The 19,280-nt window shown below is 37.2% G+C and overlaps 1 protein-coding gene across 1 annotated transcript in view; it reads right to left on the bottom strand.

Moving 5' to 3' along the window:
• Positions 1 to 252: 252 nt before the first annotated feature.
• The window catches only part of hip1rb (huntingtin interacting protein 1 related b), a 53,903-nt gene continuing 34,875 nt past the window's right edge, over positions 253 to 19,280 (bottom strand). Inside the window, exons 14-32 of the mRNA XM_028457035.1 lie at positions 17,698 to 17,881; positions 16,689 to 16,777; positions 16,483 to 16,599; positions 15,770 to 15,871; positions 14,325 to 14,519; positions 12,481 to 12,628; positions 12,307 to 12,393; positions 12,089 to 12,196; positions 10,878 to 11,014; positions 10,530 to 10,640; positions 10,190 to 10,248; positions 9,932 to 9,962; positions 8,563 to 8,625; positions 8,376 to 8,476; positions 6,346 to 6,451; positions 5,157 to 5,280; positions 5,009 to 5,070; positions 2,199 to 2,429; positions 253 to 1,111 (exon numbers count right to left, since the gene is read on the bottom strand). Coding sequence (XP_028312836.1) covers positions 1,103 to 1,111; positions 2,199 to 2,429; positions 5,009 to 5,070; positions 5,157 to 5,280; positions 6,346 to 6,451; positions 8,376 to 8,476; positions 8,563 to 8,625; positions 9,932 to 9,962; positions 10,190 to 10,248; positions 10,530 to 10,640; positions 10,878 to 11,014; positions 12,089 to 12,196; positions 12,307 to 12,393; positions 12,481 to 12,628; positions 14,325 to 14,519; positions 15,770 to 15,871; positions 16,483 to 16,599; positions 16,689 to 16,777; positions 17,698 to 17,881 — 2,064 coding nt within the window. The 3' untranslated portion in view covers positions 253 to 1,102. The remainder of the gene's footprint in view (positions 1,112 to 2,198; positions 2,430 to 5,008; positions 5,071 to 5,156; positions 5,281 to 6,345; positions 6,452 to 8,375; positions 8,477 to 8,562; positions 8,626 to 9,931; positions 9,963 to 10,189; positions 10,249 to 10,529; positions 10,641 to 10,877; positions 11,015 to 12,088; positions 12,197 to 12,306; positions 12,394 to 12,480; positions 12,629 to 14,324; positions 14,520 to 15,769; positions 15,872 to 16,482; positions 16,600 to 16,688; positions 16,778 to 17,697; positions 17,882 to 19,280) is intronic.

Genomic DNA, 19,280 nt, shown 5'->3' with positions numbered 1-19,280 from the left:
TTCATTTTCATAATGATCATTATTCTAAATGCTGACATGAATATTGATAATGTGGTCCTCAGATCACCCACTGTGATAGAAGTTGCTCATCACTAATCTATATCAAACAGCTGGTAGGATGCTTCTATTATACTGGGTTGTTATAGCAGATACCACAGCACATCCTCATACGTTTGATTAACTCCATTCATATAGAGGCCAGCGCTGATAGGTTTGTAAATGGAAGCTGAAAACAACAAGTGAGATACCAGATTTATTCAAACATGTATTGTTTATTGGTCAGACATTTACAGTTCTTACAGGTTGAAACCACCAGTAGCTTTACTAAAATATATTAATAGATTTAAGCATATAAAGTCATTTCATACAGACACAGAGAACATTGCAGAAGCAAAGACCAAGTAAGAAAAGCTCTCAGACATGAAGAGAACCAACAACACCTCAATAATGTGCAAGAACTAACCCCAAATCTCCATATTCAGCCTAAAAGAAGCATTAATAAGGACACCGATAGGTTGTTGTTTTAAAATCATTAAATTACTATGTATTCAGCGTGCGTCAAGGCCTTGGAGACAGTTTTGCACTGTTGATAAAGAAAAACTCTTTATGAACACTGGTCATCATGAAGGCAAAGTAGGAGGAGCTAAAGTATCCGTAGCAACATGAACACACATATCATCGTCTGCCAGTTTTCCATATAAAGCTCACTACATTAAACACATCAATGTCAGATTGACGAGTGATAAATACAGGATGTGCTGCAGCAGCAAGAAAACATAGCTTTATTAAGAGAAATTATTATTTAGAGCATTAAAATACAAAAAAATACAATTACAATCGAAATATCCTTTACTGTTGTTTTTTATTTAAAAGAGTCTTCTTCCATGATGTGTGAGAGGGTCAAAGGTGAAGACCTGACAGGTAACCAGGGTTAAAATTCAGGCCGTAAAAGTCCGTTTTGGTAAAGAGAAAAAGCAAAGGAACGAACAAAGGAAAGAAAAATCACAAGATGATTGTCACTAAGCCATTGTTCCAAAAGGATGCTGCTTTTTTTCTTTTCACCATCCATCCTTCCTTCACTTTCCATGTTCTGCTCAGGTAGTTACTTAAACTGCAACACAGAGAGGAAAAGACATTTTATGTTTCATGTTTTTACATTTCCATTCTGCGCTTCAGGTGTGAGACAGGTGTGAAAATGTATTGTGAGCGAGTTTCATCTGCAGAACTTTATCTTCTCTTCCACTTTTTCAGCTTCTTCTAAAGAACTTAAGGTGCAGATTCCTGCATATGTTTTCCACTTTCAAGACATTTTCAGCACTTGTAAACTCTTTCCACCACTTTTCCACCTAATGTCACATATGTTGACCCATTATTCTCACTTTTCACCATATTTCATACTTTTTTTTGGGCAATTTAATCACATTCATGATTTGTCATGCCAATGAATTGCCAGTTTTAACTAATTATTCCTACTTTCCCCCATTTCGGCAATAAATCAATATTAACACTTTGAATCATTTTTCTGTCCGTTTTTGCCCACTCTAATTTGCAACATCTAAGCAATTTCTGTGGTTTTTAAAATCCCATTTCATCACCTTTCCCCTCATTTTTGGTCACTTTTAACCCATTTTATTTCTGATTAAAACAAGGATTTACATCTTTAAGATGACTACATACTATGGAGCAAATAATAATACACTTCCTGGATAACAGTGAATATTATTCAGATGAATAAATAAATCACAGATTCATAGAACAATGGACCATCATTTTGCTGACTTCATAAATGGGCCCCAAAAAGCTCTCCCCTTTATTCCCCCTTATAGATGGCCCTGTCTCCACATGACTGTTCTAGAATGTTCATGTCTGTGTTCAACCACCTTCAGGTACAGTGGGGGTCCCCGGTCTCTGGAACCTTTATTTTGGAATGTCGCGAGCTAAAAAAGTTGAGAACCACTGAAATAGAAGACGATTGTTTATTTTAAAGGCCGGTTGGTGGAGTGACCCCTTCACTGACCTCCTGGTGCTTCGTACCGTTGTAAGAAAGATAATAAAGTTCTGTTCTAGTGAAGTAAGTAGACGCCTAAGTATGATAGTTGATGTCACAGAGTAGAAACCCTATATATTTTAACCAAATTTATATCTACATTTACAGTATTTTCACATATAATAACTGTTGGACAGTTAGTAGACTGTACCATATTCTTGGGTGGGATAGTGGGTTTCTGGGCCAGTACAGGTTTCTTCCTCAGCGCAGGCTTGTTGAGGTTTGGTGACATGGAGGCTGAATTATTGGGGGATGACGTTCCGCTGTTTGCATCCAACACATCGACGAGGGGAACGCCAGCCAGGCCGTAGTGCTGCTTCCTCAGCTCACCAAGACGCATTCGCTCATTCTCCAGCTGAGATTCCAGCTCCAGAACTTTAACCTGAGGGATGTGGAACAGTCAGAAAAGTCACGTTCAGTCTTTGTGTCTCTGTCACACTTTGGAGCAGATCAGATAACAGATATTCTACCTTTTAGATGTTAAAGATCAAATCTTTTATTGTCCTTAAACAACATAATATCACTGTGTATGAACTATTTTAGGGTAACCATATTTTGATTTCTAATAACGAGGACACTTTTCTTTTTAATTTATTATGTAACGGCAAAATACAATATCAGAAACAGAAGTATTTTATTTATACCAGGGGGAAACTACTTATGGTAACATTAATTAAGATAATACAATAGATAAATAAGTTGTTATTGTACATAAGGTTAAAAAAATCTATTAATTAAAAAACAATTTCTCTCTTTATAACAAAAACTTAAAGAAATGACTGAACTCAACCCCTTTTATTATGCATTATAACAATCTGTCCTTGAAATATCTCATGTACTGTATACCTTCTTATAATCTCTGTCATTGAGACAATGTGAAACATCTCTTCGAAATTATTATTTTTTTTTAAACTAGAGAATAGTAAATAATATGCACTTTAATAAATAACTGTGAACGTTAAGACTGGGAGGTGATGAGGTCTAGACCATATGATAGAAAATTTACCTTAACTTCCTACATTCTAAGGTTCTCCCATTATCTCCTTTGTTTTCAAATCCCTCTCTGAACCTCCATGGAGGTTTTATCATCCAGGAGGATATTTTTGCTAAACTTTTTTTTTTATTAAATCCACCAGTATTAAGTCTCTTTCAATCCATCTTGGACTTTAGGGCGACCGTGGCTCAGGTGGTAGAGGGTCGTCTTCTGATCGAGAGGTTGGGGGTTCGATCCCAGTACCTGACTATGTGTCGAAGTGTCCTTGGGCAAGACACTGAACCCTAAGTTGCTCCCAGTGGTCGACTAGCGCCTTGCATGGCAGTCTTGTGTGTGACTGTGAGAGTGATTGGGTGAATGAGCTGATATGTAAAGTGCTTTGAGACTGCTTCAGTGTGGTGATAAAGCGCTATATAAATCAAGTCCATTTACCATTTTAGTCTCTTTTCTTTACCTCGTCTGTGAAGATTTTGTAAAAACAAAGCAACATCTTTAATAATTCTGTCATATATGAGTAAAATTACCGGAATAACGTGATACTGGCTGTAAAGAGCAACTCATTAGCTTTCAGAAAGTTGGAAGTTATATAAAGAACATAATACACAAAACAGCAAAATGCACAAAATGGCAAGAAAAGTACAAAAAGTAAAAAGAAGAAAAGAAACAATTCCAAAAAAATATTCATAAAACACACAAAATGACAACAGACACACTAAACAACCACTTTAACACACAAAACGACTACAAAAACAATAAAAGACAAAACGACTTCAGACACACAATTACATAATTTGTTTGATAGAGCAAATATTCGTTGAGTTATGGTGTTTTAAATTAATGTGTTCCTCAGATGCGTTCAGGGTCCCTGGGAAACCCAGACATTTTGATGAGTTTATAAAATAATAATAATAATGCATTGGATTTACATAGCACCTTTTTGGACACCTAAAGTACTTTACGTTGCATTATACTTTCAACCACATTTAGTGGTGGTAAGCTACTATTGTAGCCACAGCTGCCCTTGGGTCCGTACAAGACGTGAAAAGAGGACATGTCCGGGTAAATCCAAACATATGGTCACCCTAAACCAGGGGTCTGCAACCTGCGGCTCTGGAGCCACATGTGGCTCTTTGACTCTTTTGCAATGGCTCCTTGTAGCGTTTAAAAAAATATGGTATTGATGATTAATGACAATAACTTAAAATAAAATTATGATAAAAGAATTGGTTACCCTAAAAATTAATCACATTGTGCAATAACTTTGCTACCATCCTACTTCACCTCCTGCAACATCTACAGACCATCAACTTTCCTGCACCTGTGGCAAACCTTAAGTTTTAAATCCCTGGTAAGATAACTAACCCAACAAAAACACTATTCTGGAAGAAAATAGAGATTTTAATTGTGTGGGAAAAGATTTATTTAATTGCCAACATGTCGGCTTAATGAATGCATGCTTGATTTGTTGCAAGAAATTAGTTATTAGCATGTGTTGACCGACATGATCTCTCACATGTCATCAAATTCAAGTTATTTTTTTGTAGCCCTTCAAATCCATTAACTCATACAAGTATTTGATATTATTTTAACTGTATAGAATCTTAACACTGTATTGTCTTTATTGAGAATGTGTTTTTTTTTTTTTGGCTCCAGGAGGACTTTAATCCAGGCGAGATTAGGCAAAATGGCTCTTTTGAGAGTAAAGGTTGCAGACCCCTGCCCTAAACTATTTTCAACAATTACAATGAAACAAACAAACATTTTCTAAACACATCCAGTTCAAAAGTAAGGTACAAATGATGTTATTATCTATAAAGGAAACTAAAGAATTACAAAAGTAGGAAACAAGCTGCTAAAGCTAAATATAAAATATCTGAGAACATGAGCCCAACATTTGATTCTTCGGACATAATTCACTGAATAAAACTAAGACATTTAATCTTCTTTAGTCCAGTTAATTAATGTACCTGTGACTCAATCTCTTCTTTCTTCAGTTTGATGAGGGACATCCCAGAGAAGTCCATTGCATCTGCAACATTAAAACATCACAATCATTCTCCTCTAAGATCGTAACCGCCTTGGATACAAAAAAGACCAAACGTGATCATCAGAGACCTTTCTCCTCCAGGTTCTCCTGTCCTGTTCGTGTTGATCCCACCACCTTCGCTGCCATCTCGTTGACGTGACGAGACGCCTGCTGGAGAACTGTGAGCTTCTTACTGTTACGATCTGCTTTAACCTGGTGAGAGAGGTAGAGAGTGAGACCTGATGACACACAATACAACGTACGGTAATCACAATTGAGTTGTAATTGAACATGGATAATTGAATTTGTAATTGTAATTGAAAAATGTATACAAGGCACCAACAATATTCAAGCAAAAGGTGACATGTAGGTAGTGTTAATGGTAAATAATTTGAAGATTGAGCAGGATTTTGGAAAAATGTGGTTTCCTTCAACAATTTGAGAGTAAAAATGATTTCTATGTGCTGCAACTTTTATCAGAGTCGATGCCACAAAAATATGATTGATCCAAGGGCCACGTTGTTAATTTTCAAATTAGTATTTACAATAAGGACATATTTGAGCAATAATCCAAGAAAGAACAGAGAATTTGTGTTTTTGAGTCATTTTGTGTACTTTTTGGTCATTTCAAGTCATTTTTGTGTATTTTTGTTGTTGTTTTGGAATTTTTGAGTAGATTTTGTGTATTTATGTGTTCTTTTTGTGTATTTTGCTGTCATTTCGTTTGTTTTTGGAGTCATTTTGGGTGTCGTTTCAGATTTCTGAAGTCATTTTGTATAGCGTTTTGTAATTTTTAGGTATTTTTGTGTATTTTGTTTTTAGTACATTTTGTGTATTTTACTGTCATTTTGTGTGTGTTTTGGAGTCATTTTGTGCATTTTGGTTCTTTCAAGTTTTTGAAGTCATTTTGTGTACTTTTTTGTCATTTTGAGTCATTTTTGGGTATTTTGTTGTTCTTTTGTGTACATTTTGTGTATTTTACTGTCATTTTTTGTGTTTTTGGAGTCATTTTGTGCATTTTGGGTGTTTCAGATTTTTGGAGTCATTTTGTGTACTGGTTTTTTTCTCATTTGTAGTCATTTTTGTTCTTTTTTTTTTTTTTTTTTTTTTAGTACATTTTGTGTATTTTACTGTCATTTTTTGTGTTTTTGGAGTCATTTTATACATTTACTTTGGGGCTGCATGTGGCCCCTGGGCTGTTAGTTGCCCTAGTCTGGTCTAATCTTTACCATATTCATGAATGTAAAAGAGGTTTGTATACCATAATACTTTGAATACCTTTGAAGCGGCGACGAGCTGTGCCGTACTCGCTGCGATCTCATGCGAGCAGACGATGAGCTCCTCGTATTTGCCAGTGTGGAGAACCACTTTATCAGCAGATTCTCTGTGAGACACAAAAACAAACACTTCAAACCTGGGTCAAAACCTAAAAACTCTTCACATAATGCGGATTCCATCCATGATAAGGAATACTTACTGTAAACACCTGCATTTGATTGAAATAATACATTGTAGCTGCTTGCAGCACTCACATTTTAAATTTTTGTGCAGCTTAAATCATCTGCATGTTTGAATGTCCACATTTTTAATGAGTATTATAAGGAAACATGGACAACGAATAAAAGGAACTACTTTCATGTCTGATTTTCTCTCACTGCAGTGAATTCATTTTCAAACATATTGTAATTAACCCTCCTATTATCCTCAAATATTATTAACACATTTGACCCTTAGGGTCAATCTGACCCCAGAAATATTTGCCTCCAGAAAATGATTTTCAGAAAATTATTGACCAAGTTTTTGTGTCAGACACTTTGTTTATTTGTTGAACACATAAATAATCTCTTGATAATGAAACCTCGACCTGTTCTCTAGCGCCACCATCAGGACAAAGTTTTACATTAGAATTAATTTATCTTTAATAGTTTTCATCCAAATCTTTTAAATTTTACTGACAACATTAATGACCACTAGAGTATGAACCCTATTGGTTGTGGTGATGATATGATCTTTCCTGCAGTGCCACCATCAGGTCAAACTTTCAGTTTTAGAGTTAGTGGATGTTGAAAATCTTTCCCCAAATTTTTTCTTATTTGAGGTGCACATTCATGACTCTCACAGAATGAACCATATTGATTGATGATGGTGACATATGAACATAAGTATTTACTTATTTCTATCTCTTTTTTCGTAAAATATTTGGGGTTATTCACGATAAAGTCCTCTGTCTCAGGTACATTGGCCACCTTTTTTTTTTTTTTTTTTTTAAATTGTACACATCTGATCGTACGACGTGCGTCCAACCAAATTCCCGCAAGCTTCGGCATTAATCAATTCTGACGTGATCGTACGGTACGATCAGATTTCCTGTCTGGTCTGGCTGTGTACGCAAACCTGAGTGTGTGGATCTGTGCTGCAGCACAGCAAAATGTGACTGAGACTGAAAATAAAGTATTAAACAAGCCTCAGCTGTTATTTAAACATAAGCAGACACACATTCAGAACAGATCAAAACAGATTATTAAAACAAAATAAAATGATTTTTTGAAAGCCCACTTTATTACTGATACCACTTTTTTGCTTTCCTTTAACGGAATACTTGATAAACGCACCGATAAACCCAGCTGCTACAGGGCAGGAGTGCATAGGTTCACCCAGCGTGCAACACACACATGGATAGAGGAGTGCAAGTGTTTTTCTTCACCTCATCTGTGAGGGTGTTGATTTTCAGCTCAGAAACGTTTATTCCTTTGCCAGTATTTGTTTGACCTCAGTGGGTAGGGCCTCCTAACCAGGAATATTTGAGGCCGTAACATCTTAATGACGATCAAATTCAGCTGCAGCATTAATCAACACCCGATCCTTGGTGCACTGGGATTGGTCATATGCGAATGTTTCATAAGTCGTTTTCACGCAAGTTTAATAAACGAGGACCAAACTCTTCTATGTCACTTTCACTGTGAAAGAGCTGTTCCAAAACCTCATCAACAGTAAACCTTTTTCGAGACAGAGTGCACGCAGATTGCAATACACACAGAGCACAATGAGGAATCATTTGGATAAAGGGCTGCCATGCAAACTTTTATTTCAGCACATTGAAAAAAATCATTATGATAATTCTATGGTTAATCAATTGTACCCATCAAATTAGGGAAAGTCATGGAATATAAAGCAAAAAAAATAAAGTGAACTAATATTTTTTGAACGATAAACATTGAATGGGGTCAAATTGACCCGAAGGGTAAGAGGAGGGTTAATTAATTTATAAGATCAAGAAGAACTGACCCTACATAAAACACTGAACTTACACCAGCTCTGTTGCTCCCCATCCGACAGCCTTAGACGCAGAGATGAGTCCCTCAGTCCAGCGAGAGTTTTTGGCATAAAACTCCCTGATGGAGGCAGCACCCTGAAAAAGCAACAGTAAAGTCAACTGAAGATCCTGAAAGTGATAAAGCTGCTTGTGGGATTTAGAATAAGAACAGAGTAACTCACCCTCCCACTCTCCACTATCTCCTTCTGTAGCTCTGTGGACGCTATGACCAGCATACGGATGGCCTGAGGAAGGAGCAGGACAGAGAAAATGGACTCAATAAGACACCAAGTGTGTTTACTTGGTCATTATTTCACAATGTGAATGTATGAGTATACAATGTACATATAAAATATTAAAACTAAAAGTACATTTGAAACAATCAAATATTTTCTTTTTTTTGCATTGAAACTATGTTTGTATTATGTGTCATGAATGTACTGTATATGTTTTCATTTTGTATTTCTTTTTTGATTTTCAATTAGTATTTTGTTCAATATTTTCATTGGTCTTTTGATCTTGATTTTTGTGTACTTGTCAATATATAAGATTTCCTCATACAGTACAGTAGTCCCTCGTTATAATGCGGTTCACCTTTCGTGGCCTCTGTGTTTCGCTGATTTTTTTTGCAGTGCAATTTTGGATGCATTTTTTTTACAGCTTATGAACGTGCATTGTGTTCTGCGTCCTGATTGGCTAATGCTGCGTTCACCCACCAGCGACACATCCAACACGGTGAGTTTCACTGCCTGCTGAAGCGAGGAGCTGCACTCCTTTTTCTCCTCTCAAACATAAACCACCAGTGAAAAAAGCTGGTGTGATTAGCGGCTAATGCTATGCTAGCTCAGTGCTACAGAGAGAACTTTTACCTGCTACTATCACCTCCTCGCTGATTCTCCTCCACACCTAATCCTTCCTAGTCTAGTCCTGGTTATAAAGGAAGTGTCATACAGCTCCAGGTGGTCACACACAGCTTCTACTCCACGGTTAAATGGGTGAACAGACTGGTGTCTGTGTTGATGTGACGTCATTGTCAACAAAGACTCTGAATGCATTCGGCATCAATGTCTGATCACGAGCAGTGTGACTCTGAAGTGCTGTATGTTTGAAAACAGGTTTATGTTTTAAAATCTACTAAGGTTTGAACTTTGAGATTGTTTAAACATGAGAAATATTAATTCCTGTCTGAGAAAAGTGTATAAAGTGTGTGCTGAGGGGTTTTACAGTCTTAAAACATGTATAATAATTGTAAAAACTAAAGCTGACTACTTGGCAGATTTCACCTATTGCGGGTTACTTTTAGAACATAATCCCTGCGATAAACGAGGGTCTACTGTATATCAAAGATTGATTGTGCATTTTGTCTTCTGATTTTATAAGTGTTTATTTCTGTTAGCCTTTATTTTAAATTGTACAGTATTTGTTTATTGAAACAAGTGGAACTTTTATACAAGCCCTTTGGCTTGGTTCCCTACTTGCACCTTTAATTTTTTTTCTTTAATGTTAAATAAATAAATAAATAAATAAAGGAAATTAAAATGAATGCAGTACCTTCATCAAGTCTGTGCAGCTGAAGAGGATTCTGCAGTTTAAAAACAAGGAAGAGGCAGAAATGAGAAAGGGTGTTAAAGTGGCACAAAGAAGGTGACGTGCCATTACATTGTGGACACTGCTTCATAAATCTGTCTTTGTCCAAAAGGAACTCTACTTTAACAATATCATCACTGACTGAGATGTCAAAACCAAGTGCATTTACATTGTACAATCCACACTTTCACAACAACAAAAGTTTGTAAGTTTTAAACAGACCTTTCATTGACCTCCAGTTTGACTCCACTCGTGTCTTTACGTGCTTGATTCATCATTTCCTAAAAAAAATTGACATGTATCTTAGCTAAAATAATGAAGATTGAATATTTGCATAATTAGCAAATCAAAACAATGCATTAAGAAGCTAGAGCAGCGTAGTGGAGCAGAGTAAGCCATCACTGGTGTTAGCATGTTTCCCTCAGTGTGTGCTTAAGTTTTGTTTTGTTTCCTTCAATAGTCAGTGGTTTTGTAGCATGTTGGACTTTTTCTACTATGGATGTACCCTGTCAGATGGATTACTATTTTACACATATATTTGTATGTAAGCGTGGACATTTACGTCAATTCTACGGACGGCCTCCTCGATAGCAGCGGATGTAGCAGCCATCTCCTTATCAACCAGATCTCCAAGCTCCTCCTGACCGATGTCTCTGCCTTTCGGCCGCAAATCCTGAATGAATTAGAGGAGGTGAAAGATTGAACAGATTAAAAATAAAAACATATGCAATAGAAATGTAAACAACTCGACCCTTGTAAAAAAAATTTCAATCCTAATATCAGAATTTTTTTGTTTTTGACCAAAACATATACTGACTGTATGCAATGTTACAATCATGTCATCACGTTAGAGCTAATTGATGTATGTAGATGCAGAAACAAATAGTACATCACGTCAGTTACTACCTACCTGACCCAAGCGCAGAATCTTTTGAACAGCTGCTCTGATGGCAGCAGGGTCCGCCTTCTGGAGCGTGGCTTTGGACTTCAGGTCCTTCAGGTACTGCAGACTCTGAGAGGCACAGTCTCTACAGTTCTCTGTTAGTCCTAAAGAACACACAAGACCACACAACACTGACAAAACCACACTATAAAGAATGAATAGAAAGAGGCATTTATTGTAATCAGCATTGGCAGCAGATGGTAGCTGATAGAAAAACCAACACGTCACATAAATCAAAGTTCCTACAGTACATTGTTAATTATAATTATTATTTTCATTATAATTATTAAAGAGGAAGTGTAGAGAATTTGAATTGCAAGCTTTATTTAAAAAATCATATCCAATACTAGAGGTTTTGTTGGGTTATTTTATTTATAAATTATTTTAGAGCAGCTGGGAGTTAATTAAATAATTAATTATGAGGTATTGTGACGCAAAAAGTGACCTGAAGGGACTTTCTGCTTTGTAGCAAAATTCCACAAAAGAAGAAAAAGGCTTCATGGTTGAAATTTGAAGCATATGGAATGTATGTTTGCTTTTTTTCCTTATTTTTTTATGGGAATCAAAATATTATATATTATTATTAAAGGAATTTCCTTTTTCTTTTCTTAAAACATTTACAATTAGAGTGATCCCATACCAGCTATTCTACCACACATTTTTTTTTTTTTTTTTCACACACACACACACACACACACCTATAAGCCTTCAGTGTGATATGCTGTCTAATTTAGAGCACTCATTATCCAGATTTGGTAATCTTAAAAGGTTTGTTTTGCTTTGAACAACTGGGATAAAATTAAGACAGATTACGTGGTCCTGGATAGCAAAAAACGGGATTTCAAAATCCGGATAGTTTTGATTACACCTTTAGAGCAAATGGGCCGAGATGGAGTTTGCAATTCAAATTCACTACAAGCACCCTTTAATATAACCTTTATTAACATAATTACCATTACAATCATTATCAATACTGATGCAGGAAATCCATGCACACTCTGGGAGAACATGCTGCAAACTCTACAAAAAAAAGGTTTGGGATCAAATCCACAACCTTCAAGTAATATAATCTTTTACTTTCAAAACATTTACCAAACGCTGCACTTGTTGATTATGGGGTCAATTTTGGTCTGTAAGAAAATGATAAAGTACAACAGTGTCGGGAAGTGCGTCCTTACGGTCTGCGTGGTCAGTGGGCGCCATGTGGGCCGTAGCGCTGCCGTTGACGATCGTGTCCGAAGCCAAGTGGGAGAATTGGGTCAGAGCCCTCAGCAGCCCTGCAGCGTCTATAGTCAGAGAGCAGCCAGACATGCAAATATAATGATGAGAAACTAACCAGACAGCATCACAAAGTCACTGGTTCAGCATAAATTAGAGGCGGAGGACGCTCACTCACCCCCCATGTTACTCAGATAGTCTGCGTGACCCTTCTTCACTTTGTCGATGGAGCCCAGCGTCGCCTCTGCTCGACTTATGAGGTAATCTGTGTTTTAAAAAGATGAAAGTGTCTGTTAGTTGGTGTTTAATATAATTATATATTATCTTCTAAGTGATAGAGAAAGGTTCAGACCTGGAGAGCTTGTACAGCGCACATGCAGAGGGTCGTCCAGCTTGGCCACAGCATCCTGGATGATGTTTTCAGCTTCAGTGATGGTGCCTTGTAGCAAAGCAAACTGCTCTTCTAGAAGCTTCTTCTTCATTTGTTCTTCTTGATGTGACTACATAGATACATACACAAACACGCAATAGATCACATTCATGTATATATGCTGGCATGGCAGCATTCTATATTTATTCTACATTTTTAAAGACTTAATAGACAACAGCTTCACTCTAATCTTCATTTAATAGACCTTTAAGTAGTATATACAGTACATGTTGGTTTTCCAATTTTCCTTTCCTTGCTCTTTTTGACATTACAGTGTCTGCTATTTTATCCAAAGACAACTGGCCCAGTCTTGTAAATAAGAAAAAAAGCATTTTGTCTGTTTTTAAAACTTAATGTTATGGTTCAGCATCTTTTGTGAAGTAGTTTGTTCATTCAAGTCTGCGTGTCATTGGTCAAAGGGCCAATGAATGAAGGTTTGGCAGGACACTTTGCTCTACAGCCTGAGGATCCCAAACATATGTTGCATGTTCTCCTTCACATTGCATGTATTTTCTAAAGAAACTTTCTTTTCACATTTGGAAAAAGATGCATGAATCACCTGGACTCTCCAAGTTCATGTGAGTGTGTCTGTGATCGTCTCTGTTTTCTAACCATGTGATTGGTTGGAGACACGCCCAGGGTTAGGGATAGGAACCGAATTCACACTTTTTTTGAGTACCGATTCACGTAAAATCACCATGTTTCGGAACCTAAACGCTCTCTGATCAGACTCTCCCTTCACTTTGTGGGTGCACGTGCGGGATAACTGAAACGGGCTCCTTGGCACATACAGGTCCGAAAATAAACAGGATTAGAACCAACTAAGCTCTGGCACTAGCAACAGCAGCGAACGAAAACTTGGTTCTTTTGGCCAAAAAGGGGTAACCGAGAGACGCTGACTCGGCTTTCAGAGCCGTAGACTCCGGAATCAGAGCGGGCACAGCCGCTCTGCTTAGACCAAGCTATAATTAACTGAATTTTTGCCATTCATACATTGTTTTCCACCTATGTGCACAAATGTAAATGAAATACTAAAAATATAGATGCTGCTTTTCAATTTGTGCATTATTTAAAAATCAAACAAAAACAACACAGTTTGACACATTTGTTAAAATGTGTTGTCATTATTTTAAACATAGAACCTTTTAGATTTCATTATTTACCATTTATTAACACAAAAATGTACCAAAAATTGGTACCGTTGAGTACAGATACCGATTCACAGGTACTGAGTATTGGTTCAAATGTGAAAGGTTCCATCCCTACCCAGGGTCCACCCTGATTTGGAGCATCAGTCAGCAGTAATTGACTATCCCTCATCAGACAGGTTTTAAAGTTTCTGACCCACTTTGCCCTACTTCAGGGTCGCAGAGGTCTGCCAGTGCCTATCTCCGGCTCACAATGGGTGTTAGGCAGGGGTACACCCTGGACAGGGCGCTAGTCCATCGCAGGGCAACACACAGACAAACAAACACACTCACATTCACTCCTTTGGGCAATTTCTAGACTCCAATCAACCTAACAGTCATGTTTTTGGATTGTGTGAGGAAGCCAAAATACCTGGAAAAACCCATGCAGTACAGGGCGAACATGCAAACTCCACACAGAAAGGACCCAAGTGAAAGGACTCCAGAGCTTGAACCCAGGACCTTCCTGCTGTGAGGCAGACGTGCTAACCACTTATCCACCGTGCGCCCCTGGTTTTAAAGTTTTGTTTGTGAACTACTGAGTTCACAGAAGATGGAGGCTCATCTGTCCTGACTCACCTTCTCCTGCAGTTTGTTCTGCAGCTCCTCCAGTGTCCTGCTGCTCTTCTCTCGCTCCTGCTGGAGTGACGACTGCTGCACTTGGGTCGACTGCCGCAAAGACGACAACTCTGCGTCCTTCTCGCTCACAGAGCGCATCAAACGCTCCTTCTCTGCCTGCAGAGCCGTCATCGAGCTGTTCATTTGCTCCGACGTCTGGTGAAACAGAGAGAGCAATAATATGAAGGGTCAGAGGAGGAAGATTACCATCCAGTCTGGAGCATGTCAACATAATGCTGAAGATACTTCTGAATGCAACATGGAATAATTTGCTGCATGTCTTTACTGCAGCAGACATCAACATTTTACAACTCATTATATTTTGATATTCCCATATATGACGTACTGTGTAGAACTCTGGGGCATCCCTTTTAAGACCATTGTTAATGATATTGTTTTATTGCAAAAAAAATATGAAGGTAGATTCGTTGCAAAATAAGAGCGATTATAGAATGTGATGTGAGCGTGTGTATAAAAAATCCACACACGTGAAATTAATTTCATCTCGCAAATGTTGAGAAAAATGCGAACCTGTAAATTTAAAATTAAAACCCAAAGAAAATATTCACACATTCGTGATCTGAATGTGAAGTCACAGAAAAATATTCACAAATGTGTAGACTCGCATGTATTTTTAATACTCGTGCAAATTATCGTTTACAACCACAACTCTCCGGTTACAACTTCTCGAATCTGCCACTACAGATCCAAACTACTTTTCTCGTATGAATCTGAGCTGCTTGAGTTTTGCAACACATTTTGCGAGACGTCTGTTGCAAAACAGATTTGTACCTGTAGAAATGTTTTTAATCTCATATTGCTGTAAGTACTCTCAATTTTTTCCGAAATCCTACACTTTTCCTTAAATTATTCCCCAAAATTTCCCCAAATTGAATAAAAATTAGTCACAAAATCGAGAAAACATAAGATTGTGCAAGGACTTCCATCTGTTGCTTATTGCTTGGATATTGTTGGTGCCTTACATACTTTAAATACTATTATACGTGGAAGTGAAAACTCAGGCACATGAATGACAAAATTGCTCATTTTATCGCCTATAATCTGCGGCCCACTTCAGATTAAACTGCTCCGTATTCGACCCCTGAATGAAATGAGTTTGGCACCCCTGGTATAAAGTGTTCTTTGTTAAATGTTGTGTATATAAAATATATATATGTATATATGCATTATTTGAAAAAGACAACTCAAATGTATTTTGTTAAACGCTTCCATTTCTTTTGTGTGTATTATTTGAGAAAGGTAACTTGAATGTAATGATTTATGTTGGGCATTGAAGCATTTTTGCTTCTGCCTGTTTCAGTCTTGTTATATTTTTTTTAAATTGTGATTTATGTTTGAAGACTTTTGTTAGACTGAAACAAATGAACTGAAACTGAAACACTCACCTTCTCAGTGTTCTGCATGTTGTCCTTGATCCGCGTCATCTCTGCCACCTTCTCCTCCAGCTCTCTCCTCAGCCTATCCATCTCAAACTTCTGCTCCTCCAACTACAAGGACATTACAGCTTAGTACAAACATCATAATTACATTGTAATTGAGTTTATATAATTGACTTTGCAATTGTAATTGCCATGAAAATTCTATACAAATTGTCAAACACAATATAACGCAAAAGTGGGGAACCGTGTTACAGTTCCATGTACAGTTCTAAAAATATGTAGTTAATTATCAAAATGTGTATCATATCAAAATAAAAAAAATAAATCTAGGGGTTTACTGACACAAAAAAGGCTCAGACGCCCACACCGAAAAATATTGAAACCTATATTTTCATTGATTAGGAAGCCTAACAAGGTAACCAATAGATAGGAAATAAATGAGTGTTTTTAGTGTATTTTAGAGCTGATTTAGACCAGTTATTATTAGAGATGCTAACAAAAAGCTAACACAAGAGGAAGGTTAACTTTTATTGGGTTATTAATTTCAAACTCAGTAAATGTGATAAATAGTAATTGACTTTCTGAGGATCAAAAAATCATTGTTATGTAATGTTAATTGAGGAAAAAATGCTGGTGACGGTAATCATAATAAAGTTGTAATTGAACATGGATAGTTGAAGACATAATTATAATTGACCACAACCCTGGTTCACAGTTACCTTCATGTCTGACTCCTGTTTAATCCGATTGATCTCAAATGTCAGCTGGTGTTTGGTCCTCTCCACCTCCTCCTGGGTCTGCTGAGTCGCTGACAGCATCTTCACAGTGTCTGCACTCTGTCGCCATATTAGCACATTTAGTGTTTACCATTAAGTGCCAGACAATGGTGTATAATTGAATGATGAGGCCTGCGGGCTGTCTGTACCTGTCGGAGCAGTTCAGCATGGCTCGCCACCAGCTCCGTGTGCTTCTCCTTCAGCTTGTTGTAGCGCTGCTCGGTGGCCTGGGCCTTTTCTGCACAGATACGATGGAGAACGAAGGCTTCGAAATCATAATGGTTGTGAATTCGGGCTTGGTTTGTCATGTACTAATAATATAATATTTGAGTTGATAGAGAAAGTCAGGGTTCCCACACTTTTTTCATGATTTAGTTCTGATCCGCTAAGATCTATTCTACCAAAAATGAGTGGACCTTTCAGTGTACTACTGTGACAGGGGTCTGTGTGTGTGTCATGGTTAGTAGCAAAAATGTGGTACAGGTAATGCAAGTTGTGTCCATCACTTCTATGATATAGCATATAGCACAATTGCCTTTGACACCCATTTTGCAATATTTCTTAAATAACGATGCATCAGCTATTGAATGTAACATTAAACAACAACTACCTAAGTGCTACTTTGTTTAATTATAAGATTAAAATTGAAATTAGCAGACACTTTTATTCAAAGTGATGTAAAACACAAGGTGTCAGGGTTAAGGGAATTCCTTAACATCCCATTGTAATAGCAAAGGTTGGATTTTAAACATTAAAATAAAATAGGCTATATTTCCAAAACAGTTAAATTATTCCATGACTTTGCAAGAAAGGAAAATTGTTTTTTTTTTTCAAATTCCATCATTTTTCCAGAAATTGCATGACTATGGGGACCCTGGACAGTATTTATAATTGTGGCAATGATGTGATAATGATGAGTTCATGATGCTGGGAATAATGATGACAATGATATAATACTACAACTAGTTATTTATAATATTAAAAACAATCATAATGTTACAGACAACAATGATAGTGACTTTTTTGTTATTTTATTGCTTTCTTAATATTTTCATTTATTTTCCTTTTTCTTTAGGGATTTAAATTGTTCATGTCTGAAATAAGCATTACATAACTATCAGCCTTGTTTGGGTGAAGAATCTTAGCTGGTACTCTTACGGTCTGCCTCAAAGAAGGTGGTCTGTAGGCTTTCGTGTTCTGCGTTTCTGCGTCGAGTCGCCTCCAGCTCCATGCGCAGCTGTTCATTTTCCATTAGTGCATGTTGCTTCTGTGCACGCTGCTCTTCCACCTCTGCCTCCAAACTGTTTATTTGAGACTTGAGCTGTGTGATGTAGCGCTGAGCCTTAACAGAGAACAACAGACAGTTTTGTGCTAAGTGTCCTTTACTATGTATGGGTAGCAGAGTGCTGGCATAGATTGGATCAGACTGGATGGATCGAAATGTGACCGCAGGAAAAACTCATAATAATCCCATCACGGCCCCCATTCACTCCTACAAGTAATTTGGTACACAAATGACCTAAACTGAATAAACAAAACAAAAAAACAAAATCCAAGCAGCAAGGCAAATGTATTTGTAATTCAATGTGCTTTACATGATCAAAAAGTGCAACAGAAAACCTTCAATATCTTAAATATCAATAAGAACATTAAAATCAGCAGTAAAACCATTAAATCAACAATAATATGATTAAAAATCTCCCTCGCAGTCATATGCAGTAGAGAAAAAGAGTGCCTTTAATTTGGATTTAAAAGTGTTCCCATTGGATGCTGACTTCAGCTCTGCTACAGTTTATTCTAGGGCTGGGCGATATGGACCAAATTTCATATATCTCAATATTTTTTTTATCAAAATGGCAATATACAATATGAATATTGATCATTTTAACCAGACCAGAAAGACAATTATTAAGAAACAGTTACACAATATGTGCCTCTTTTGGCTTTTTCTCCTCTAAGGGACAGCATGTGAGTGAGTTCTGTAGTGTGGCTTGTTAAGGGGAAGGTCTGGGTTAGAACACACTAAACAATCTATCAAACTGTGCTTTTAATGCTGTTCTGAGAAGTCATGAAAGCAGCATCTCTTAAAACAAGTATTTTAAAACAAAATAAGCTATAAAAAACACACACATATATATATATATATATATATACAGTATTTCTCAATAAAGACCATGTAATTTTCTATATCGCCAAAATGAAAAACTTGATATATAATGAATCTTGATATATCGGCCAGTCCTAGTTTGTTCCACTTCTTTGCAGCATAACAACTAAAAGCAGCATCACCATGTTTACTAAGAACTCTGGGCTCCACTATCTGACCTGTGTCCATAGATCTTTGAACTCTGGGCTCCACTATCTGACCTGTGTCCATAGATCTTTGAACTCTGGGCTCCACTATCTGACCTGTGTCCATAGATCTGAGAGACCTGCTGGGTTCAGACCTGACTAACATCTCACTGATGTATTCTGGACCAAACACATTCATACATTTATGCACCAGTAGCAGAACTTTAAAGTCTATTCTGAGGCTGACTGGGAGCCAGTGGAAAGACTAATGTGCTCTGACTTCTTTGTTCTGGTTCAGACCCGAGCTGCAGGCTCCACATAAGTCCCACCCTAGTAACTTAACCCAGGGCCTTTTTGTTGTGAGGCTGAAATACCAATACCTACACTATTGTCCCACCCAAAGTGAAGTCATTAAACCTAGAAAGATATTGTGAACCATATCAAGGCAG

The sequence above is a fragment of the Gouania willdenowi genome, chromosome 9 (genome assembly GCF_900634775.1).
Source record: "Gouania willdenowi chromosome 9, fGouWil2.1, whole genome shotgun sequence".
Classification (NCBI taxonomy): Eukaryota; Metazoa; Chordata; class Actinopteri; order Blenniiformes; family Gobiesocidae; genus Gouania; species Gouania willdenowi.
The sequence above is the reverse complement of the archived record's forward strand: the minus strand, read 5'-3'. Positions and strand labels throughout refer to the sequence as shown.